General features: G+C 32.2%; 1 protein-coding gene across 5 annotated transcripts in view; it reads right to left on the bottom strand.

The window, feature by feature from the left end:
- Positions 1 to 26,473, bottom strand: part of LOC125056971 (tensin) — a 114,770-nt gene that overhangs the window by 31,110 nt on the left and 57,187 nt on the right. For 4 of the 5 annotated variants that reach the window (XM_047660356.1, XM_047660358.1, XM_047660357.1 and 1 more), the window contains 2 exons: positions 24,108 to 24,176; positions 10,777 to 10,959 (listed from right to left, as the gene is read on the bottom strand). In XM_047660356.1, the coding sequence (XP_047516312.1) occupies positions 10,777 to 10,959; positions 24,108 to 24,176 (252 nt within the window). Of the gene's footprint in view, positions 1 to 10,776; positions 10,960 to 16,189; positions 16,496 to 24,107; positions 24,177 to 26,473 lie in introns of those variants that run through there. The other variant, XM_047660361.1, reaches the window with a different exon arrangement.

Genomic DNA, 26,473 nt, shown 5'->3' with positions numbered 1-26,473 from the left:
TCCGTAAACAAGAAAATATACTAAGACAGTCGCAGTGATATAAATTTAATTTAACTAATAATATTTTATTACATTTATATGTATGTATATGTACATTATGCAAATTTTTCATTAAATCATTTATGTTTGATATTATAATATTATATTGCAGGTACACCTATTTTTCAGGTCTACGATAACTTTTTAATACAGGAAAAATCCACTGAAAGAAAAGTTTAATAATAATTAATAAATTTAAAAAACTTGCTGCGTCCATGGGTTTAACTGTGAAAAGCTAATGTGAGTAGCTCATATTCCACATACATATTTCCAGGCCCCAAATATAACTGTACTAATTCATTAAAAAAAAATATTAAATATTTTATATTTCTTATGATTAGGATTGGATATAGTACGTGAATTTTTCCGTGCCTAATAAATCAAAATTACCACGGCAATATCATATTTAATCATGTTTAACATAACAATAAGTTTTAATAAGACTTAAATAGTATTTACGGTTTGTTTTTTGTTTTTTTTTCTAATAGTATCAAGCTATTCTACAATAATATATCTTATACACGGGATGCAATTAATTTTCATATTATTTTAATTTCCAGAGTCTAACGGAGTTATATAAAAATTTACAAAAACCTCAAGTTTAATGATTATGTTTATTTAATCTCAAAATAACGAAACACTGAACTCTTTTTACTTTTAGCTAATTCTAAAGAACAAATAGATATTTTATATAAGATATAACGGCTAACTTGAACAAGAGAAAATTTCTCACGGATCTTCTAAGCCCACCTAGTAAAGGGCAGTTCGTGTACTCCAATCACGTATTCGCATTCGATCTTGCCCCGGGCCATTCTGACGTATTACTTTATATGTCAACTTAATGCTTTTGCGGTACTTCTAATGAGCCACGTTATTGCAAGCTAACTTTTGCGAGAACTGAGTATGGGTGCACCAAACCGATAAATTATCATAATATTCTCAAAGACCGCACGACTCGTATGATTACGGTGTGTATCAAAAATAATTGAATATTCTAAAGATTATTAAATAAGCTAAAGGATAATAAATACTAAAATACGTATTAAAATCGATCTAAGTATCCACTATAAACTGCTGCATCTTACCCTCTATTTTTACTTAATTGACTGTCTACGACATTTCGGTTTAATACATGAGAAAATAACTAATACTAATACTGGTTTAAATAGCATTGGTGGTCTGTTTTCGGATGCCTTTTATAAATAGGTTCATTGCGTTTTATTATCTGTGTCAAATAAGGCCTTAACTATATATTTCTTTATATTATAAATATAGTTATCTAATTAAAATAACTATTAGTTAAAGCACCTTTAAATACATTTTTAATTTTGATCGATTACCCACTTTTTACAAGAGCTGTCAAATAATCTATCATGAGTTTTAACCTCCTGAGTTCTAACCTCATCTGTCATTTATAAAAACATACAGATATATTTTATAGATACAATAAACAGTATTGAATGGGACACGAGCACTATTCCCATTGTTTTAATATAAAAATACAAAATTCTGTCTCTAATGCGAACTTTTACTTCTATGCCAGCCTCAGTCTAGAACTTATATAATCAAAGTATATACGCAATATTCGTTATATCATATATGTCAATACAAAAAGAAAATTGGCAAATAAATCTAGGTCAATAGAAGATGAAAATATAGCTCTATATCAATACATTTCAAACGAGTAGCGAGTACCTTAGAAAGTTGACTATAAACGTTAAATATGTTTGCTGTGCCTAATGTCCCGGAACTAGTAACATATCAAACATATTTAAAGAATTTTATTTACAAAGATGACAAGGGCTTTTTATTATATTTACCCAGAAACACAAACAGCGGAAAAAATAAAAAAGTGCGCACGTACAAATACACATGTCAGAAGCGAAACTTGTAAATTAATTATTGAGTAATTAAGTTTCCCAAAGTCCATAATTTAATTTTGCCAGTCATTCTATAATAAGGCTAATTAAAAACCAGAACTAAAATTATTATTATATTATTTATATGAAATACCACCATAAATATGGTAGCAATTACCAAATAATATAACAAATTAATTATTATCATAATTGCTAACTTATGTCCACATTTTCTAAAATAGCTAACTGGGTCTGAGCAAAAAAGGTTTGGGTTCTGTGCCCTGGTAAAAATACAAAACCAACAAAAAAAAATGGTAATGTGTATATGGTATGTATTAAAAACACCATCGGCGTTTTAGTATTGCACCACAATATTATACTAACACATCTTTATCAAAGAAAAAAAATTCGACAAAAGCGCTGCGTATCTTCGTGACGTTCCGTAAAAATTTTACCCTCATGCGCCTAAAGTTTCACTTCAAAAAGGAAAATTGATGTTGCTGTACCAAGTTACTCTTTCTTTTGTGAAATGCAAACTCTGTCCTATAATATTGTAAGAATCTAGACAATAAAGTAAATAACTTACGAATATTTTTATCATAACAATACCCGGCTCAATTAAACTGAACATTCAACACAAAGCGTAACGAACCGATTAATTGTATTTCAACAATCCAATACAAATACTAACAATTTCCAATAAAAGTTTCAGTAACAGACTAAATAAAGCATAGATAGAGAGACCACAGATTACACGCACGGACCACATAGTGATATAGGTATATAGGTTATTGTTAGTCAAGTTTGCAATTTGCTCAAGTTCAATTTGTTACCCGGCTTCTGCGGCCCCTTTGATAACCTGTTTGATTTGAAAGTAATTTGTTTTAATCACACTGATCCATATCGAACGTCCGAATTTTCGATTGATCTTAACGAGCATCGAAATTCTAGAATGGTATTCTGAAAGGAAATAATAATTTGACTCGTGCATAACTTTTGAATAATGGCAATAAAGTCCACAATTTGTACTCAACCTCGCACCGTCAATATTGTGAATTTTTACGATGCGAGATTTAAATATATTTATGGTGACATGGGAATAGTCTGTGGTATAATGCCTTCGGTGTCAACTGTCACCTGATGCGATGCATATCTGACCACGGGTGGTCCCGTCATATCGCGAACGCTAACGAATTGTAAATATCTTCTGTATACTTTTATTTGTTTTATCAATCTTCCATCGAAGCTACTATAGTTGTTTACTGATTATTGACAACTTTGATGTTTATGCATAGGCTATATAGTACGGGAGGTAGCAACGTTTTCGAGAAAGAATTTCAGGTCAGCTGATTTTGTGATATGTCTTCCTTCTTGCACTTCCGGTTAGAGTCTGGGCAATCTGGCTGGCGGTAGCGGTTGCGTTCATTAGTGCGCATCCTATCTGTCCAGGTAATAATCCTGGATTTTAAAAGCATTTTAAGAAGCGTAATTTTTAATTTTTCGTTTTTAAATACGTCTACCTGACATACTTTTTTTATTGCCAGACATTTTTCACGTTGCTAACTATGTGCCAGACGCGATTTTAAGTTTTATTTTTATAAAAATTTCAAAGCATTTTAGAATGTCTGTAATTTTAATATTATGTTATTTAAATATAAGGAAAACTGAAAATGAATTTGCCAGACATTAATTCGGTTGTTAAGTCTTGAATTAAAATGATAAAGTTTTGCAGTATGATGAAGCATTGCATTTTAAGAAGCGTAATTTTTGATTTTTCCTTTTTAAATACGTCTACCTGACATACTTTTTTTATTGCCAGACATTTTTCACGTTGCTAACTATGTGCCAGACGCGATTTTAAGTTTTATTTTTATAAAAATTTCAAAGCATTTTAGAATGTCTGTAATTTTAATATTATGTTATTTAAATATAAGAAAAACTGAAAATGAATTTGCCAGACATTAATTCGATTGTTAAGTCTTGAATTAAAATGATAAAGTATTGCAGTATGATGAAGCATTGCATTTTAAAAAGCGTAATTTTTGATTTTTCCTTTTAAATTACGTCTACCTGACATACTATTTTTATTGCCAGACATTTTTCCCATTGTTAACTATGTGCCAGACGCGATTTTAAGTTTTATTTTTATAAAAATTTCAAAGCATTTTAGAATGTCTGTAATTTTAATATTATGTTATTTAAATATAAGGAAAACTGAAAATGAATTTGCCAGACATTAATTCGGTTGTTAAGTCTTGAATTAAAATGATAAAGTTTTGCAGTATGATGAAGCATTGCATTTTAAGAAGCGTAATTTTTGATTTTTCCTTTTTAAATACGTCTACCTGACATACTTTTTTTATTGCCAGACATTTTTCACGTTGCTAACTATGTGCCAGACGCGATTTTAAGTTTTATTTTTATAAAAATTTCAAAGCATTTTAGAATGTCTGTAATTTTAATATTATGTTATTTAAATATAAGAAAAACTGAAAATGAATTTGCCAGACATTAATTCGATTGTTAAGTCTTGAATTAAAATGATAAAGTATTGCAGTATGATGAAGCATTGCATTTTAAAAAGCGTAATTTTTGATTTTTCCTTTTAAATTACGTCTACCTGACATACTTTTTTTATTGCCAGACATTTTTCACGTTGCTAACTATGTGCCAGACGCGATTTTAAGTTTTATTTTTATAAAAATTTCAAAGCATTTTAGAATGTCTGTAATTTTAATATTATGTTATTTAAATATAAGGAAAACTGAAAATGAATTTGCCAGACATTAATTCGATTGCTAAGCCTTGAATTAAAATGAAAAAGTATTGCAGTATAATGCTACAAGCATAAAAAGGAATATAAAATTAGATTAAAATTAATAATCAACACTTTATTTAAATTGTCTTAGTTACTAAATGTAAGTTATGAATAATTCATGCAACGTGAAAAATGTCTGGCAATAAAATAAGTATGTCAGGTAGACGTATTTAAAAAGGAAAAATCAAAAATTACGCTTCTTAAAATGCAATGCTTCATCATACTGCAATACTTTATCATTTTAATTCAAGACTTAACAATCGAATTAATGTCTGGCAAATTCATTTTCAGTTTTTCTTATATTTAAATAACATAATATTAAAATTACAGACATTCTAAAATGCTTTGAAATTTTTATAAAAATAAAACTTAAAATCGCGTCTGGCACATAGTTAGCAACGTGAAAAATGTCTGGCAATAAAAAAAATATGTCAGGTAGACGTATTTAAAAAGGAAAAATCAAAAATTACGCTTCTTAAAATGCAATGCTTCATCATACTGCAATACTTTATCATTTTAATTCAAGACTTAACAATCGAATTAATGTCTGGCAAATTCATTTTCAGTTTTTCTTATATTTAAATAACATAATATTAAAATTACAGACATTCTAAAATGCTTTGAAATTTTTATAAAAATAAAACTTAAAATCGCGTCTGGCACATAGTTAGCAACGTGAAAAATGTCTGGCAATAAAAAAAGTATGTCAGGTAGACGTATTTAAAAAGGAAAAATAAAAAATTACGCTTCTTAAAATGCAATGCTTCATCATACTGCAAAACTTTATCATTTTAATTCAAGACTTAACAACCGAATTAATGTCTGGCAAATTCATTTTCAGTTTTCCTTATATTTAAATAACATAATATTAAAATTACAGACATTCTAAAATGCTTTGAAATTTTCATAAAAATAAAACTTAAAATCGCGTCTGGCACATAGTTAGCAACGTGAAAAATGTCTGGCAATAAAAAAAGTATGTCAGGTAGACGTATTTAAAAAGGAAAAATCAAAAATTACGCTTCTTAAAATGCTTTTAAAATCCAGGATTTTTACCTGGACAGATAGGATGCGCACTAATGAACGCAACCACTACCGCCAGCCAGATTGCCCAGACTCTAACCGGAAGTGCAAGAAGGAAGACATATCACAAAATCAGCTGACCTAAAATTCTTTTTTTTCAAACGTTGCTACCTCCCGTACTAATAAGGGTTGTTATAATAAGCTTGGGTTACAATAAAAATATTGAGGTACAAAATTGTAACTTGATATAACCGGCCACACAATTTTTTTTATCGATTGATATTACGAATTACGATATGCGTTTTTCCATAGATGTTAAACTTTTTTTGAGCGAGTAGTTATCAAAAAAATCAATAATAGTTAAGTATTTTTGTCACTTTTAAATTAGTATTGTTTTTCGAATGATTCTATGCATGCTTATTATAAGAAAATGACCACAGATTTGAACCGTGCTTATATATTGAACGGGACGTTAGCAATAACAAAAAAAGGGTGCGTGTACTACTGTACGCGTGTAAGAAGTTATACTTCTTAGGCATTATTAAAAATAGTTTTTGATTGCCTGCAAATAATTAATTACAATTAAATAATCAAATACTGGAGAAGGAGTCATTATAGTTAATAAAGATAAGTTTACATTTGAAAAATTAAATAAATAAATATTTATTATTATTCTCTTACATTAAGTGTAACATAAATTCTATTATTATTCGAATCTTGTTTTTAAAAATTATGTCCAATGTCGTAGCATCTTCCGTGGGCAACTTCATTCTGCTAATTTTGTGTCACGGTGCGCGCGCATCGTAAAATTTCACTCTCATCAATTTTTCATAACGCGCCTAAAGAAGTATAACTTCAAAAAGCCTTGCGAGACATTTTTTTTCAAATGGCTAGACTTGAAGGTAATTGTGTAACAGTAAGAAATAAAATATCTTAAATGAGTGAAACATAAAGATTATGAAACGAGAATCAAAACAACGCCCTCAAATTTAAATCTATAGAAACAGGTCTACTAGAGTTTTATCTTGTAATTTATTCCACAAAAGCGGATTATAAGAATGAGATCATTCCTATTTAATGAATGTGTAAATATATTGAATCTGCCTACTTAGCCTTGACGGCAAACCTTGATAGCGTTTAAATTCTAAACACTTGTTATTTAGAATAAAATTGTTACTTAACTATTAAGTATAAACCTCAAAAGGTCAAGCGCATATCTATAAACTGAAAACAGGTGAATTTTCTATACAAATTATTATAAATTCATAATTTAAGTTTTTTTTTGTATATTGTTGGCAAGAGAAAAAGACAATACTTTAAGAAACTTATGTTATACAATTACTGTTTAAACTACCATTTCAAAGGCATATGAATTTAATCATAATTTGTATAAAGACTAATGTTCACATTACAAAATTATTTTTTATTTATGCCAGGCTCTAAAGCAATTTGTATATTACCATAAGAAAGTACTGTAATACTTACGTAAATTTGTACGACTTATGTATTCTATCTACATTAATATAATTTACCTTTGACCTTCAGCTAGGTCTTAAATTATTCAAGTACGGCCCCAGACAGCGAAACAAACTCTTCCACACATCTTTTATTCATTTTATTCGTATTACTGCGACTTTATTTTTATTTAAAGTACAATATAAAACCCGTGGCGCTACAACCTTTTTAAGTCCGGGCCTCAGATTTCTGTATCTGTTTCATGATCATTTGTCAGTCTAATTGGCAACTAGGAAATCTTTTTATCAATTAACTAGCCTTTGCCTCAAACACGCCGTCGACTTTTTGGGTCTTAAGCAAGACGGTTTCCGCACGATGTTTTCGAGCACCGTTCGAGTGAATGTTAATTGCGCACATAGACAGAAAGTCCATTGGTGCACACCGGGTATCGAACCTACAACCTCAGGGATGAGAGTCGCACGCTGAAGCCGCTTGGCCAACATTGCTGTATAAGTTTAATATAAATGATATAAAATTAATTATTTAAACATGATGATCCCTGAACGCTGATACCACCTCGGTTTGAATGATTCTGAACAAATTAACAAGTTTGAAGGAAACCTGAGTTGATTATCATTATTAGAAAATATCAAATCATTTAGGCATCCCTGATTAGGCGTAGATTCTCGTTATGTTTGACGTAAACTATGAGATCATCCGGCGTTAGTGGTTCGATCATTAAATTCTAATATCAATACTGGATCATCTCAGAAGTACTCAACAAACACATCAAAGAATAATAGTGTATGTTATCAATCACATATGTATGTAAAAAACAACACTAAATTATGGTAATCCCGTGGCGTGGTTTTTGAACATATTTCCGCATGTGATCTATATTAAAACGGTGAATGCATTTTTTGGACAACTGATGAGGTAAACTCATATGCGAGTATATAGAATACATTTGCTCCGTAAATCTTAAGATTTTAAATGATCAGACGGTAATTACTATTCTAAACACGTTAATGTTTTTTAATGTTTTTTACTTAAATACTTGTAAACTTTTTAATGTTTTTTTCTTGTTGTGTGCTACAAATAAATATATGTTATTATAACTACGTAATATAGTTATCTACGTAATATCTAGCGGCAAAATAAGCGACAGTCTTTAAATGTGTCTGATACGGTTTCGTTTTGAATCTAACGTTTATGTAACTTAACGTAAACAACACACTTTTTATCTTATATCATAAAGAAATTATTTTCTTCATATCATAAATTGCGCTTATCAAACAAAGCACTTAAAATCGGTGTTCATAATTATCTTGCGACTAAAAATAAATGATTCACTTAACACGGCCTCCATTGGTGAATTAAATTGTTTGGAATGATAGCAATCAGCGCGTGGTAAATTGCCAACGATCGTTTTTTGTTTAACCACTCGTATACAAGAGAATTTTATAAGAAAAACAGCTAATAATAATTAGATTAAACCGGAGTAATAGATTTTTTAGAAACTAATCCGGATTCGTTGTCAATTGATCTTTGATAACACAATATGTTTATAGATAAAACATTTCTGTAACGCGCGTCAATTCGCTTTACAGAAACGTATAATACTGTCTTAAATCTTCCAGTAAACATTGGTATTAAACACACTGTATTATATTCAATGTAAATATGAAATAGGTATCTAGTGCGGTTTAACAAAATTAATATGCGATGCACGAACCTAGGCATATCATTAGTACGATATTATCACCTTTGTTGCATTATTAAATCACTTGCGTACAAACAAATGACGTCATGGTTCTGTTAACATAATTATGAATGTTTCATTAAATCATGTAACGAATTGTAATATAATTTAGTTTTACAAAAAATGCATCGTTCCAATACAATTAATTGTCTTTGCAATAACAATAGTTTTTGCTGTAAATAACTATTTATATACTGTTGGTCGGCCATCACATATTTTGTATTTATATAAAACGAATCAGTAAAACAGAGTCTTAGATAGGTGTCCTACGCGCTACTGTGGATATATTTGTTTCCAACACATTGCAGAGTACCTGGCACTGTCCCATTATATTATTCTCTAAGAAAACATATCCTAAGTGCAATAACCTAAGGTCGAGTCACTAGCCCTACAAAGGAACATTGGAAACAGCGGGAAGTGCATATCTTGCAAGTACCGTGGACCACTCGATTATGATTTACGATCGGTTAACGTAAATCTATACCTGGGTTCCTAAGGTTAACCACATTGCGATGGTACTAAAATCATTTTTTGAGACTATTTTCTATGGTTTTTGCGACATTTTATTATTTGTAAGTGAGTGAAAATCTTTTAGATTCAATTTATTTGAGCCGTGTTGGCCAAGTGGCCTCTCATCCCTGAGGTCGTAGGTTCGATCCCCGGCTCTGCACCAAAGGACATTCTTTCTTTGTGCGCATTTAACATTCGCTCGATCGGTGAAGGAAAACATCGTAAGGAAACCGGCTTGCCTTAGACCCAAAAAGTCGACGGCGTGTGTCAGGCACAGGAGGCTGATCACCTACTTGCCGATTAGATTAACAAATGATCATGAAACAGATACAGAAATATGAGTTATATAACTAAATTTCATTATGATTACTAAAATGGACCACGTCTATTCTAAATCAGTGAACGACTAGAGTTTAAAGGAAGTTTAAGTAAAAGTAAACTACACATACTACGATATATCAGTAACAATACTATGCAAAATATTATTAAACATTAGAAACTTCCTCAATTAAACATCATTTACGATTGTACGTGCCCATAAATAACGATAGACCGCAAGATCCAAAGCCGAAGGATTTATTTGCGGAATTGTCATAATACATCATCTGAGAGGTTTCTAACGATTTCACTCTTAATAATAGTAGGTTTCACTAATTAGAATTTAGTTGTATGCTAGAATCGTAGCTTTGACGTGATAGATCCTGCCTACTTAATTGTATGTCGTGATTTCGCGTAGGATGTATGTTACATATGGTATAAGCGCTTGTACAGGTTGAAGCTTTATGAAAGGCTTTATATTTCTATTTAACTCTTTTATATATGTAAAATATCGATGTTTTTATTTATTAATACTTTGTTGCATTTATCGTACTTATACAATTATCGGGTAGCCTTATTGGTAACGCCGCTCTTCCAGGAAATCCTACAGTTATGAAGAAAAAGGAAATACTAAGGGTATAGTGCATAACGAAATTAACAAATATTCCAAATAGCCATGTAGACTTATACTATTACAAAACTAACGTCTAAAATAAAAAAAAACAATAAAAAATAAAAGGTAATCTTAAGAGCCATGAATCACAATTATTGCTAGGATCAAAAATCTAATAAAAATATTCACAATTGCAAAATAAAGTAGGATAATTACAAAAGTCATGAATGAACAGATGGAAAGGATATGGTTAAGAGGTTTTTATGTAAAAGACTTTTAGAAGACGTTAGAGAGGTAGCTAATTTCTCTAAAAATCTAAATCTAATCAACTATTCAAAAAAGAAGCGGAAATTATAAATATTTAGCTGGTTAATGTTACCTTATCTCTCACGGTGATGGTGTCATAGATTCCATTCTGGTCGTCTTGTCGTACGTCAGGTGAGGCGGTCGGTGTCTGTTTCGTCGGCGCACGCGCAGTTTGTGGCGATCGAGGTATTGGGTCCCCATTTCGTGTCCAAGTTCGATGTATTTGCCAACTCGTGTCCGAGAATCTAGCTTTGTCCTATAAACCAATAGTAAAACATTTAAGAATGTGTAGCTAGTCTGAAGTATGGTAGGAATAACTTATATCCGTGGGATAGCGAAAATTACTAGTTTTATTTTAATTTATTCTTTCTTTTTTGCAACATTTTGTTATTAAAAATTATCATATATTATAGAAAAGATAGCTTGTAACATACTCTGTAAATACATAATATTATTTATGATGTGGTAAACTTCAATAAATGAATAAATACCATTAATAACCCTATAAATGCTTAGTAAGGTAAATTACGAAACATTGTAATAGATAGGTATGAAAAAGTCAAACAAAATCTTACAATTATGACTATCAGATACAAAAATGGAATGTACTTTGGCAATGTGCGAATACCTCACAAGGAACTCTCTCTGTTATGATAATGAATGTTATTGTTGGGATTTTAGGCACGCTACGTTTGTACTAGGAATATAAGATCTGGCTAGCGGCCATGAGTTCTACACGACTCTAAAGCTAGACCAAGGCGATTTTAATTTCCTTGTCACGTTCTGACACTAGATGGAACATCTTTGTAATACTGACATGCGTTATATGATAAATAGATTCTCAAATGGCGCTTCGAATGCCACTAGCATAAATCAAAAACTCTTTATTTTAATTGACAATTGAACTATCACTAATTTAATAAAAACATGAACCTTCTTTACATTTCATTATAAAATATTCATTTGAATGTTATGGAAATTAAAATATATCGCTTGTCCTAGATATTCCTATTATATACTAGAAAATATAACATTTGAAAGTATATAATAAGTATTATAAATATTAATTAGTATCTCTGATTGATATTATAATTAAAGTTTTCATCGCTCGATGTTAGATTGAGTGATAATTCCCTCTTTTAAAATTGTGTATCATATTTCTAAGCCAAAAGAATTTTCCTTGTATAGATTATTCTCCTAATTCCCTGCAGACAAAGCTTCCAGCCTCTAGTAGCAAGTAAAATATAAATTCAAGCTGTGTAAGACATTGTTTCATTGTGAATAGCACTCGAGAGCTAACTAGATCTTAATTAAATTCTCTTTGGCGTTCCTGTTTAATTATAAGCAATAAGACATTGTTAAGAATATTTATTATATACTGGCTTTGCAGGATATACAGTAGATTGTCAATAAAAACAACAAACCCTTGCAAAGGTACCGAATAGAATGTGGTTAAACATCAATCGTACAAAAAAACGCAAAGTATGTTAATAATAAACATAAATTATTTATTTCTTATATTTCTTGCAACATCGATTGTAGGTAGAATGTTCTTAATAACGAAAGCACATATCAACGGTTGTCAAAATTTAAGATCAAATTAAAAATTACTTCACGTGAATTTCATTTCGAATTTCAAGGGTATTAAATTTCAAACTGGTCAGTTTTAGCGTGTTGGTTGTCAGTTATTGAGTTGCGTGCAAAAATATTTCGCATCAATTCCAGAATGAGAAAAACAGTACAGGTAAAACTTGCTTCAAGTATGACAAGAATAGTTTTTGTAAATGTTATCACGTTACAAACTTGAATTATTTCATTGCTTATAGGCGATTTATAAATAACGCACACCGTATTCGCGTTCGTTTTGCATCCGCGAAACGCGGTCCGTTAAAGCAACAGGATGTAAATTGAAACAAAAATGATCGATAGATATTTTTGAAGTTATACTTCTTTAGGCGCGTTATGAAAAATTGATGAGAGTGAAATTTTACGATGCGCGCGCACCGTTACACAAAATTAACAGAATGAAGTTGCCCACGCAAGATGCTACGGCATTGGACATAATTTAAAAACAATATTCGAATAATAATAGAATTTATGTTACACTTTATGTAAGAGAATAATAATAAATATTTATTTATTTAATTTTTCAAATGTAAACTGAACTGTATTGACTATAATGACTCCTTTTCCAGTCTTTGATTATTTCATTGTAATTAATTATTTGAATGCAATCAAAAACTATTTTTAATAATGCCAAACAAGTATAACTTCTTACGCGCGTACATAAGTACACGCACCCTTTTTTTTGGAGGCACAACGACGCTGTCTCAAAATAATTTCATATAAAATATTTATTATTTACAGTAAGATTGTATGAGCGCCTCTCCTTGACTTGGTCAACATGGTTTAATTGGCTTATCTGTATTGCATAAATAGCGCCGATTACATATCAGATAAGATTTAAAAACAGTGCATCGATTGCTAGATTGTATCTTCAAAGAATGTGTGTGTGTACGCGTGGGTTCAGACACTTAACATTTCGTTACGACTTTCGACACGTTTCCGTGAGAAATGGGATTATCCAGTTTACGAACTTATTGTACAAGCAATTGGCAGTAGTAGGTATAGATTTCTATAAAGTTTAACGATAAATATACGTATAGGTTTGTTCATGGCCACTAAAAGGAGATCCGTACATCCCGTCATACAGTAATGTGAAGAAAGTCACTTTCGCGTTAAAAATAGTAGTAACGATAAGAATATGTTCAAGTGTATGCATTAACGTCGTAATTCCCGCAAGTAATGTTCCATGGCGATTCCAATATACACAGACTAGACAAAAAGTCCTAAAAAGCACGCATAACCTGTTCTGAAAATCACCCGCTAAAATTGACTTAGGAGAATTCGATTTTTAAAATCTCTAAACATGGAGAAATTTTTAAATTTTTCACTTATCAAAATCCAATTTGTAATACTGTAAAAACATTTTCATAAAGAATAATGATCTGGTACATTAGTAATTGTTAATATGTAAATTACTTGTATTTTCAAACACTAAAGCGAAGAAGCAAAAACTGTACATCACTGGGGAAATTGTCAGTCGTAGTGAGAGTATGAATTCTAATTACATTTCGACAAGTCAAGTGCTCGTTTGCATACATAAACGTGTAAGCTGCGTAAGTGAATATAATTTTACTAATTTCAATGAGAAAAAGTCGAAAGCCGTTGTACCAACAAAAAATTGCTTTAAAAACGATTATGTCAAATCACTCTTGTTCGTATTAGTAAGTACTGTGGTTTTCTTTTTATTATCTAATACCGTCTACGTCTAAACCCTGTTTTATTCTTGACACATGTTTTATCAATTACCTTTATACATAAAAGTATAATTTGAAGTTATAAACTAGTCACGCTACAATAACAGCAAATAGACAAGAATAATATCTAAAAAACCTCACAAAGCCGCCGACTTTATTGCAAATCACATCTGATAAAAATGTCTGTCTTCAACACGTCCAAGTATGTATTGCGATAACAAACAAAAACCAAATTTCGTCGTGTAGAGTCCCTATATTAAATTGGCATTTAGAAACCACATTCGTAAATATTAAGGGTCAAATTTTAGTGACTTGGAACTCCGGGAAGGGCCCTCCACTTTTAGTGTCATGTACAATATTGGTATAGGACGCTTGAGGGTGTTTCCTAGAAAATCTAAAGCTTGTGAACTCGTAAAATAATATAGGCGGATGCAAAGGTGTAACTTCGAGTTAAATTTAGGTATGGCTGGAAAACCATTGCTTCCTTACTAAATATTGTGTTTATACTGCTCTTACAGATTCTAAGGCAATATAAATAAATTTATAATATTATCGTACATTTATCAATAAAAGTATACAACTTAGTTTATTTAAAATAACAGATTAATGGATGGCCTTTCGCCTTATAGCCTAAGACATTCATTAAAGACAACCGAAATATATACTGAGCATGAGTCTATTTGAATATGATAGATACTTCAGATATGATTTTAGAATCAGATCAGAATGACATAAAAAAAATTCAAAAGCCAACACGGTTTTATTTACGAAGATTTAATTTTACCTTCATTGATTACTCTATAACTTAAAACTGAAATCTAGTTCTAAATTATTCAAGCATTTTTTCTATATTGCATTTGAATTTAGTGACTAAATAACTGTATTAAAATATGGATGAATACTATTGTCTCATTCTTGTCTATAATCTTGTGGTCGTGGGTTGACAGCGTGGTTTAGAGATAATACATTATAATAATTAACTATTGTCTTCCTACTGATTGAGTTAAATAAATCAAACTACTAACTATTTCAATATATACAAGCTATCAGATTTAAAAGATAGAAAAACATGATTTGCCTCTAAATTAATAATTCTAACGTAGATTTTGCCAATTCGCAGTCAGCAGCAGCAGGCAATGGTAGCTATGCTATCTAATACATAAGCTTTCGTAATTACTTTTCGATAATCGTTATCATATATCATTTAAATACACAGTAATAGAGCAAAGTAAACATCGGGCCAAGGACAATTGGTCAGTGCGCACTAGAACGACTGATTAAACGTTCTTGCCTCTTAGTCCCCTTGTTTTTGCTCCCCGTCCGGTTTATTACTTTGTCCTTGGCTCACGTTTACAAAAACAACTCTTTATTCATATTTAGAGACCGTATAATGGCATTCTATCAGAATTCAGTATTTATATTTTTAACATTAAAGTAGCTTACTAGACATTTGTCATATTATGTGGTGTCTTTGTAGCTACTAATATGGGGCAGTATCAACTATTCTTCAATGACACCGGAATTTAGCGCCTTGGTTCTTCTCTGGCTTAAATATGTAAAACGTATAACAAGTATGTTGTACTGCAGAGTAATAATAATAAATATTTAATAATTACAATTTTAGAATCCTTTCAACTCTCATAAGCTATAGTTGGGAATTTTCAATTTATAATACGCGGCATGGTTAGATTTTAAATTTAAGAAGAAAATATGCTTAACATTCTAGAAATTCTACCTGTAAGAAATATTAATGATATTTACAACTTATATGATTGACGTATTTTAAATGTATTGGTAAAAATACAGTTAATTTCGTTCAAAACCATTTTACAATCAATCATTCGATACATGACGTAAGTGCATGAATACGAAACTGGATTTTAAATATTTGCGAAAATTTCACGACCAAACGATATGTTCAAAGTACTTTGATAAGATAACCTTGCCTTTAATTTATTTCCCTCTACTTGTTACGTTAACGTGCTAGCTGAAATAAACAGCTAGAATATTTGTTTTAATCTCAGTTACCAACGTTACAGTTTATACAAGAAGTAATAAAAATTGGTCAACGCTCTTGAAAGTACTTAAATATTTGTGTAAATTGTAGTCTAGAATTTGTTAAACATTGCAAACTACGATAAGAATGAATACGGCGGGCGTTTATACCTCATCTTCAAAAGGATCCTCTGTGCAGGGACCGCGTTTCTGTTTATTTTCGCTGAATGACAGCCTCCTTTTGAATAGTTTCATCTCTATTGTGGCAACCGTGCCATGACTTTTGACTTCGTTTTATATTAAATCCTTTAGATTTGAATGTATAACATTTTAGTTCTTTTTTTAAATATCACTCGTACAAAGGCACAACACAGTTCATATTCAGCATCTTGTGTACACAATTTGGCGCCTGCGCATGGTCATGAATCGAAAAGGTGTAGTGTGCTCTGTTCGCGCGCCCGGCGATTACTGTGGCGTCATGACACGAGACTTCGCGTCACGCAGACGTCACCTTCACAAGACACCCCACCTTGTTCTTCTCATCAATCAACACCGGCATTTAACCCTCTTTTGTAAAAACTCATTACTGAATCACAATCAAACGGAAAACGATAGTGACACTGATGAATGACGTATTATGCTAATTTCCTTAGCATTTTCACGGGGACATTAAGCAATACGTTATATTTTTTATGTGTTTACATTGTTTACTGTCATTTTTTGTACTGATAAGAACCGATTTATTTAATAAATACTTTTACGTATTAACTTTTGAGTAATCGTTTTGAAGGTATAAATAAACTTTAGTATCATATCTGAATATTTAATTGAATGATTATTATCATATCATAAACAAAATGTAAAAAATACAAATTAGGATATGAACAATATTCGGCATCAGTTCTATTAGTAACAATAATAAATATATATTTTATAGGCCAGTAGGTGATCCTTGTGTCTGAAACACGTCATTGATTTATAGGTCTAAGACATGCCGCTTATCTTATGATGTTTACCTTTAGCGTAGGAGCTAGTGTTAATTGTATAAAAAGACAGTACTCAGCCGGATTGCACTCATGATATCAGAGAGAGAGATAATGCACATCTATCACCTTTGTCATCTTAAAAACTATCCTCTTTCATTACCTTAAACTGCGTAATGAATTACGGTTTTCGAATTAAAGGGAATACGGCTTCCGTAGTTGCCGTAAACAATTCTAAAACTGGATACCAAACAGCCGTATTTCGACACGTGTCAATCCTTCAGAAAATGTAAATGTTATCAGAAGGAACTATAAGCTAACGTGTACATTCAATTAAATCTTAGGTTAAAAAATTCATTGAGAAAAATGTTGTCCCGTGCTTCGATATTTTGTTTGCTTTGAAATACAATTTTTACTATAGTTTGACATGCTTATATCACTATTATTTATGTTTATATATTCATTTGATATGGTCTTGAATCTTGATGTTGTAAATGTTTATTTGCTAATAAACAAATATACTAAAGGCAAAATCAAAATGTTGTTACTGAATAAAAAAACGCAACGAAACGCAAAAATTTTTTATTTAAATTAATTAGTTTTAATTACAGCATATAATGTACCTGATACCTTGTAGATTGTAATGTGACTTTAATTAAATTTAACTTGAGTTTGAGGATAATGTTTAAAATGTTTGCGTTTATCAACGTTTTGAAAAGACAGCTTCATAAAACCTGATGATTAACGTGTTTATCATTATGTTAAATTTAACTTTTCCATACAAGGTTTAATAGTTTTACTGAGAATCTGAAATGTAAATACAGTTTCAGTTTTTTTTTAATAAACAGGAAATGGGGTGTACTGTCAGGAATGTGGCATGAAGTCGGTGTGAATCTGGTATGTTTGTCCTGTCATTAGCAGGTTTAAATCTTTACCATATCGTCCATAAGTTTTAAAGGAAAATTTGTGGGTTTGGAATGGAGCGGAACAACAAAAAATGTCTTAAGAGCAGAAATTTTTTGTTGTTCCAATAAAAGATGATTTGGCCAAAATTTACTGGCGTTTAAGTTTTTATCGGGATAGGGTATTTAAAATAGAGTACGAAACTCGTAGAAATAATAATAATAATATGATTGGACAATTCACACCAATTGACCTAGTCCCATGCTAAGCTGGTGAAGCTTGTGTTATGGGTACTAGGCAACGGATATACATACATATTATAGATAGATAGACATATAAATACATATTTAAACACCCAAGACCTAAGCACAACACCATGCTCATCACATCGATGTTTGTCTCAGCCGGGGATCGAACCCAGGACCCATGGATTCGCAGTCAGGGGTACTAACCACTAGACCAATGAGCCGTCTAAAATAATAGTTTGATGAAAAAATACGTAAAATGATTGATTGAATGAAACGTTGAATTGAAACAATACCATTACAATTACTTCCTTGTAAATTGCCATAAAGTCCAGCTTTTTCGACTCAATATTTTGACCATGTTATACCAATTTAAATTCTAACAAAAAATTTGAACTCCAATGCGGTATTCATAAATGGAACAATGTGTGACCCTGACCTCAGGTCACTAATCAAGCGTTGGCCGGATATTTTGTTTGCTTTGATAAACGAGTTGTAAGATTAAATTTAATATCAACATAAGATAAATTCCTAGAATTTTATAGAATAAGATCTTAACTCACGTTTTGTTTCAATAAAGTATTATTTTTAACAATAATAATAATAATAATAATAATAAAATATTTATTTGTTTTCTCTCACACAAAAAAAAAATACAGACACAAAATACAAATTTCAGCATTAACAGGCAAAATCTGTGTGAGAGACTGGCGACTGTACTAGGATACCTGTATTACAGATTGCCAGTCCCTCCGCATCCGGACCGAATGGAATTTAAGTAGGTACATCAATTTGATCGAGAAACTATTACAAATATTACAAATATACTCACATTTAAGTGGGTGTATGTGATGGTGCATGTATGGTTTAGTGTATGTAAGTGTTAATGTATGTATGTGTTAGTGAATTTATGACTTAGTGTATATATGTCTTAGTGAAGCATATATGAGCATGGGTGATAGTGTACCTATGTACTCGTATACATAACGTGTTAGTGTTAGGTATTAGCTGAGGACTACTAACAACTTCTCAGTCCCCTCGTAGTCTAGATTTTTAAGCCATTTGACTGTAGCTTTTTTACACTCATATTTAGTAAGCGGATATATGTTGATCAACCTGTTTATCTTGTTATATAGGTGACAGCCCATAAAACCAAAAAACCTTCTTGAGAAAGCTGTGGACCAACGGGTATCTGAGGTGCAGACTTTATATTTGCATCGTTTGTTGTCATTCAAAGAAGGATCATAGCGAGTTATGGAGTGTTGTTTGAGCACAGTGTTCAGTATAAATAGTTGACGAACACTCAACACGTCAGATAAAAGATATAGATCTTTGGTAGGGTAAAAAAATGGTTTAGAATAACTTACTTTCAATAACGCACGCTGAGCCCTCTCCAGTTTTATAAGATTAGTTTTACAAGCCCCTCCCCAGACAGTAACACAATAGCTTAAAACGGATTGGCAGAGGGATTGATAAACCACTTTAATTATCGATTTTTCAGCAATATTACGGAGATTCTTAAAGGTGAAGATAAGTTTCCGAGTTCGCGATAGTAGCAGGTCAATGTGGTAGTTAAAATTTAGCGTGCTATCAACAACGACACCTAGATACTTAGTATTGTTGGCAACAAAGATCTTTTGACAGTCACAAGAATCAGTATCAGAACATACATGAGCAGTTAAACCAAGGTTAGTACTAGAACCAGGAGTTTTTATATAGAACGGTATACATTTAGTTTTATTGACATTGATAGTTAGGGCATTCATTCTGAGCCATTTGTTAACAACGTCGAATCCTCTTTGAGCAATGTCGACAGTATCTTTCCAGCTATCACCATGAAACACAAGTGCAGTATCATCTGCAAATGTTATTATTTTACCATTTTGTAACTGGAGGTCACAAAGATCATTGATAAATGCCAGAAACAGTGTCGGACCTAAAACACTACCCTGTGGCACACCATAGCGTATCGGCAAATCGTCACTAACAATGTTGCCCACCCTTACTCTTTGCTGTCTATCACTCAAGTAGCTTTCAAATAGTTTAAGTTGCAAACCACGTATACCCAAAGCCTCCAATTTATCCAGCAGAATAGGACCAGCGACCGCGTCAAAAGCTTTTGCAATGTCCAAAAATACAGCTAAAATTTTATTTTTCTTATTTAGTTTTGTAACAATATGATCAGTTAATTGATGAACTGCGTCGCTTGTTGATGAACCCGGTCTGAATCCAAACTGTGAGCTGGAGAGTAGGTTATTACTTTCTAAATAATCGATGAGGCGTTTGTTTATCAATTTCTCAATGATTTTGGATAGGGTAGATAGTTTAGAAATAGGTCGGTAGTTACCGACACAATCTCTATTACCACCTTTAAAAACCGGAATTACTTCAGCTAGCTTGAATAGGTCCGGAAAGATCCCAGTAGAAAGAATCAAATTAAATATATATGTAAGTGGAGGGACTAAGATTTCATGATAACGTTTGAGAAAGGCTCCAGAAATATTATCTCTGCCCGCAGCACCGTCCTTCTTCAGTTGCAAGATAAGAGATTGAACTTCAACTTCATCAGTAGGTAGCATGACGAATGAGGACAGTGTAGGATTGATTGATGGTTTTTTATAAGAGCTATTAGAATATGATTTTTCGGCAATATCTTTCCCGATAGAAACGAAATATTTATTAATGTTGTTGACTGAGACCATCGGGTCCAGTGGAGAGACCAATTCAAGTGCAGTGCTAGTTGTATTGTTAGAGTAGGTTAGTTGTTTGATAGTGTCCCAGAGAACTTTTGTATTAGTCTTAGCAGCTTTAAGTAGGCGGTTGCTCTCATAAGTATTTTTAATATTTTTTAAAAGTGAGTTGCAAAAATTTCTATACCTCTTGTAAGTTAACGTTAATATTTCGTTACTAGGATTTTTTCTTGATTTTTGATGTAGTTTGTCACGATGCTTTACACATCTTAGTAGACCTGCAGTCATCCAAGGCCTCTTGATCCTTTTACGATTTGGGATGGTTAAAGTTTTCGTATTTGCTTTAATTACAGTGTCAAGCGCAGTCAGAAGAAATGCTGTTGCCTCATTGGGATCAGTCATTTTATATACAAGGCTTAGATTTAAGTTCTTCATAGCATCGTCCAAAGACGGGTAATCAATCTTTTTCAGAGATGAGTATTTGTCAGTCGTAGTGCTACGTTCAAGTTTCAGAATTAAAGTGTCGTGATCCGTGACTGAGGTTTCAGCAACATAACAAAAGACGCGATAAGAACATTTTAGTATTACATGGTCAAGACAAGTCCTGCCATGAGTTGGAAATATGTGGGCTGGCAATAAACCGTGAGAAGCCAACATATTCAAGTACGTTGAAGAATTAACATCCTTATTGTTATCCAATATATCAATATTGATATCACCTATCAGAACTTTATGTGGACTACTAATCTCAGAAAGAAGTTTGTCAAGAGATACCAAAAACCGTTGAACATCTTTGTAACCAGGTGGTCTATATACTGCAATTAGTGTTACATTATCCTCAAGGTTAATCAGTAAACAGTTGGCATCACAAAGGTCAGGCTCGGATATAACTAATTTCAAATGTTTTTTGTAAAATACTACAACTCCTTCATTCTGTGTGAAGTTTTTCTCGGTTAGAGCAGAGTTGTATCCCTCAAGAGATGGTAAGTTACGATTATTATGCAGCCAACATTCCGTTAAGATAATTAAGTCCCAATCAGTCCTGGATCTAAACAATAAGGTTTGAAAATCAGAAAAGTTACGATTTATACTACGAATGTTTTGATGGATAATTTTTAGACACTTATTCGGGCAGTTCATAAGTCTCTGGCAGTCCTCTATGTCACAAAGAGAAGATTGTGCAACATCAAGTTTATCGATATCATTTATAATTGCATTAGTTTTATCGAATTTTATTTATTGAGTCCGCAACTATGGTAAGACAAAAAGGCACGCGGTACAGCACAACCCTACGAGGATTCCACAATCCCGGGGACAACGACACACAAATGAGACCAACACAATACACATACACACGGCACGAAAGCAGACTGAGATTGTTGTTAACAGTTACATTCTTTCTATGAGTACACTTTGTATAAATTGAGTGCAAGTGATGTATAATTTCAGTGAGTGTGTGAATATAGGTTAAAATAAGTGTAAGAGCAAATACAAATTCAAACGAAAATACATTATAGACTAAACGAGAACTTAACATGAAAAAATTGACTAAGGTAATTTTATTACTAGCAAAACTAAAGTAAATCAATAGAAATAAATAACAATATACAGTTAATTGGCAATATAGGTTAATGAGAAAGCAGTTACATGCAATGAGTCATGATTCCTTTGTCAGCTGAGATAAGCATTTTTCTGATTGGATTAAAATCGGTCTACCAGTCGAATCCTTACGCAAAAGTATTCTTCCATTTGAATGCCAGCACGAGTAGTTATGTTTCTTGGCAAATTGACGGGTTTCAAACATAAGTTTTCTTTGAGATGGACCTAGATGTTCGTCAATGTAAAGTGGAGTCTTTATTCCTGGCAAACCGATAGTATGAGTATTGAGCTTCTCAGAAACCGGCCTTCCTTTGTTAAAGTTTCGCAGCTTAGTCAATAAATCATTTTTAGCATTAACACTCGTAAATTCAACAACAACAGGTCTTGATACTCCTGGTCTACCCGGCAGCCGATACAAGTCACGTACAACACTCCTATTTATGTCGACATCCACAGCTTTGCCGATGACAGAAAGGGTCGAGAGTAAGTTGTCAAACTTTTCGTTTTCAGAAATCGGGATATTGCGAATCTCCAGAGTTGCATCTCTTGTACGAAACTGTATATCCTGGATATGCGATTCTAAGTTTTTTATGGCATTTTTATTATTTTTTTGGTTAATTTCAATTTCCTTTACTCTGTCATTGGTCTCCTCCTGAAACTTGTTAATAAATTCTATTCCTTTTTCTATTTCTGAGTAAGACTTCTTTATTTCCTGGAATTCAGTTTTTATATTGGATAATTCAGAAAATAATTTGTTTAAGGTGTCATTTAGGGTGGACTTCCATTCACGTAGGTTTCGTTCTTGATCCTCTCTCCATTCAGAAAGCATTTTCAGGACATCCGCTCTTAAGTCGCTACTTTCGGAACTAGAATGAGCATTCGGGGAAGAGGTCTCCATTCGTTGTCGCTTGGAGCGCGTTGTTATATTGGAGTCACCCTTGGCAATACAGCCCGCACTCGTCATCGGAGACTTCGAAAGATCAGACTCCGATCGGGAACAAGACATCACAGAAGTGTTACGAGGGGGTGAGTGTTGGATATTGGGCATATCTTCAATGAACCCAGAGTTCAATATCGCAAAGCAACAATAGACAATCGCACCAGTTGATCGTAGCAGGTATAACAGCTTTGTAGTACCGTAGCAAATCACAAGCGTCGTAGTCTAACTTACGTCATTAGCCGAATGTGATGTAGAATTTCGACTCGCCGGCACTCAACCGTTTGGTGTAATGGCAAACTACAGCGCTCACCTCACAGCTTATCCAAGAAGAGGCACGGGTTCAAAACCACAAAAGTCCAAATAGTTCAATTTAGTATTTTAATTTAAGATTTTAAATTTAAATTTCTCACAAAACTCAACACAGTGGACACGTCCAAGCGCTTCCGCGGTCCGGAGGGGAGAGGCGATCGATCGATATAAAATCATTGTACTATAAATATGTATTGTTTAACAGTACTTAAACATTACAATTTAAACATGAAAATATTTAGCTATTCTAATTGAAATAATCGGAACAGGAAATAGGCTAATTTGAATATAAAAAAAAAATTAGGTTAACAATACTAAATAAACGAAAACTAATTCAGGATGTTCCCCCTTTATAAGTCGGTTAATTAGGACAAGAAGCTCAGATCCCGGGCAATTCGTACTTGGGTAGTATCGACTTACGTTATTATGCAATCGGACGAGGAGCTCCGCAGAATGGGCTGGATCAGATATGTGTACCGCCTCTGATACCTTAAACAAGAAACAATTAAATCAGTAATTATATTTTAAAAAATGTTTCCTCCAGTCATATCAATCAAGTTCAGCTTAGGACACAACTAAATTTTTGATGTTTCTGTACTATATATTAGTGGATGATTTATAAGGAGTAACAGTGATTGTCACTTGTTTTTTTCTATTAAAAATCCACCACTCGTACGCCATACGGAAATATCACGACTGTTATTTTTAATAGATCCCGGACGTAAGTAACAGAGCAACACAAATAAAATAATCATTTAATTCATACGAATTACGAATACCCTTTATACGAATTATACAAAATTTATTCATTGTAATGAGGATATTTTGCCAAAAAATGCAAAGTTGCAAATAAATTTAGATTATCTTTTTAGAAATTAATTAGCGTATTTAATTAAATTTTAGCAAATTATACGAATATAATTAATTCCTTCAACACGTTTAAAGTTAATTAGTGATATTAATAGAGCAATAACAAACAAATATATTTGTGGGAAAAACCGTAGGGATGATTTCCGGAAATAGGTCAATAGCTCTCTGTGGAAAAGGTGAGGAAACAAGAGGATTATTCGAGGTTTCACTTTAGTACTAGCGTAGAACCCGTCAGCTGAAAGTTTTATGAGGATTGGCCTCTTTAGACATAAAATGCTAACAATTTGCAAATGAAATTGGATCAAGGTAGTATATTAGCCTGGCTCGGAGCCAGAGCAAATCTAGACGTGAATTAGCTTTTAAAGTTCAAGAACACTTAGTACTGTATGGTAATAAGTGAATGAATTCATTAAACTACTTCTTCAATTTACAAACCTCGACTTCATTTTTTACTCTTGTATCGTTCTTACTTTGACCACAGACTATAATAACAGACCTAGTGATAAAACATTTAAAATATTGTATCATGTGAAATATACCCAATTTTTATATTTATTTAATAAATTTGTTTAACGTAATAAGTAAATAAATAAATTTATTGATTAAGGAAACTAAATAGACACATCTCTATACAGTAAAATAAAATAAAAGTAAAACATAAAATAAACACATTGGACATATCCACAAAAAGTTTCTCTAACATGAAAGCACAAAATTTATTAATTAGGAGAACGACAAGCAAACTAGCAGCTATAAAAAAAACAAAGAAGATACAAGGCTTAAGTCATTAAGAGTTTTTATTTATTAATATAAAAGTTTTTACAAATTAAATCGAAGACAACCAGTCTTCCACAACAGTCAACCTTACACAATTTTTTTTGGTATCCCCGTTCATATAGCGCATAGGTATAGAGAGAAAAATCGTCAGTAGGCTTTAGAATACATGAGCTTGTGAGTCCCACTGGGCCAACCAGCTATTCTATACCATATTATTACATCGTATTATGGTAAACAAGTTATTTCAGTAAACTTGCAATAAGATAACACTCCAAAGAGAAAGTGATAATCGAGCTCGTAAAATGGGGTATCACTTTAGCACCTAAGGGCTGTAATTTGTGGTTATTGTCTGTATATTTCGACATTTGCCGACAATTTGTGCTTTATGGACAACAAATTGATGTCTGTATGCATTTAGCCATTTGTCTGCGCACGAATGAAAATGGCACGGGAATTACGAAAGCTTGTGGGTGTATGAAACTGTTAAAGGCGACAAATTGTTCGGGTTTCTACGGGTTTCTAGAATATTTAGCGTCATTTTGTAGCTTTATGCTCGCATGGTTTATATGATAAGATTATTAAAGAACAAAAGAAAATTTTCAGATATCAAAATGCGAGGTTTTTATATTCTGTCGCATTTGAATTTTTATTTCCACGTTTTTAGGGGGGAACAGACTTTATACAGACACGATTTCACCTACATATCTGTTTCATGATCAACTAACAGGCATGGGTGATCAACCTCCTGTGCCTGACACACGTCGACTTTTTGGGTCTAAGGCACGTCGGTTTTCTCACGATGTTTTCCTTCACCGTTCGTGCGAATATTAAATGCGCACATAGACAGAAAGTCCATTGGTGCACAGTTGGGTTAGAACCTACGACCTCAGAGATGAGAGTGGCACGCTGAAGGCCACTACTCTAAAAATACCATATAATCTTTATTTATTTGAATAATAGCAAATAACATGAAATAAAAATAATCACATTTGATTGTCATACATTTTTAAAACCATATGAATTTGCAAAGTCAGGTTACATTACCGTAGATCAAAACTTTTAGATTTTCAAAGTTTGAGTTTGAGTTTGAGTTGAGTTTATTTTGACAGATCTTGAAAGTTGTTTAAAGTTTGATTTAT

The sequence above is a fragment of the Pieris napi genome, chromosome 15, assembly GCF_905475465.1.
Source record: "Pieris napi chromosome 15, ilPieNapi1.2, whole genome shotgun sequence".
Taxonomy (NCBI): Eukaryota; Metazoa; Arthropoda; class Insecta; order Lepidoptera; family Pieridae; genus Pieris; species Pieris napi.
The sequence above is the reverse complement of the archived record's forward strand: the minus strand, read 5'-3'. Positions and strand labels throughout refer to the sequence as shown.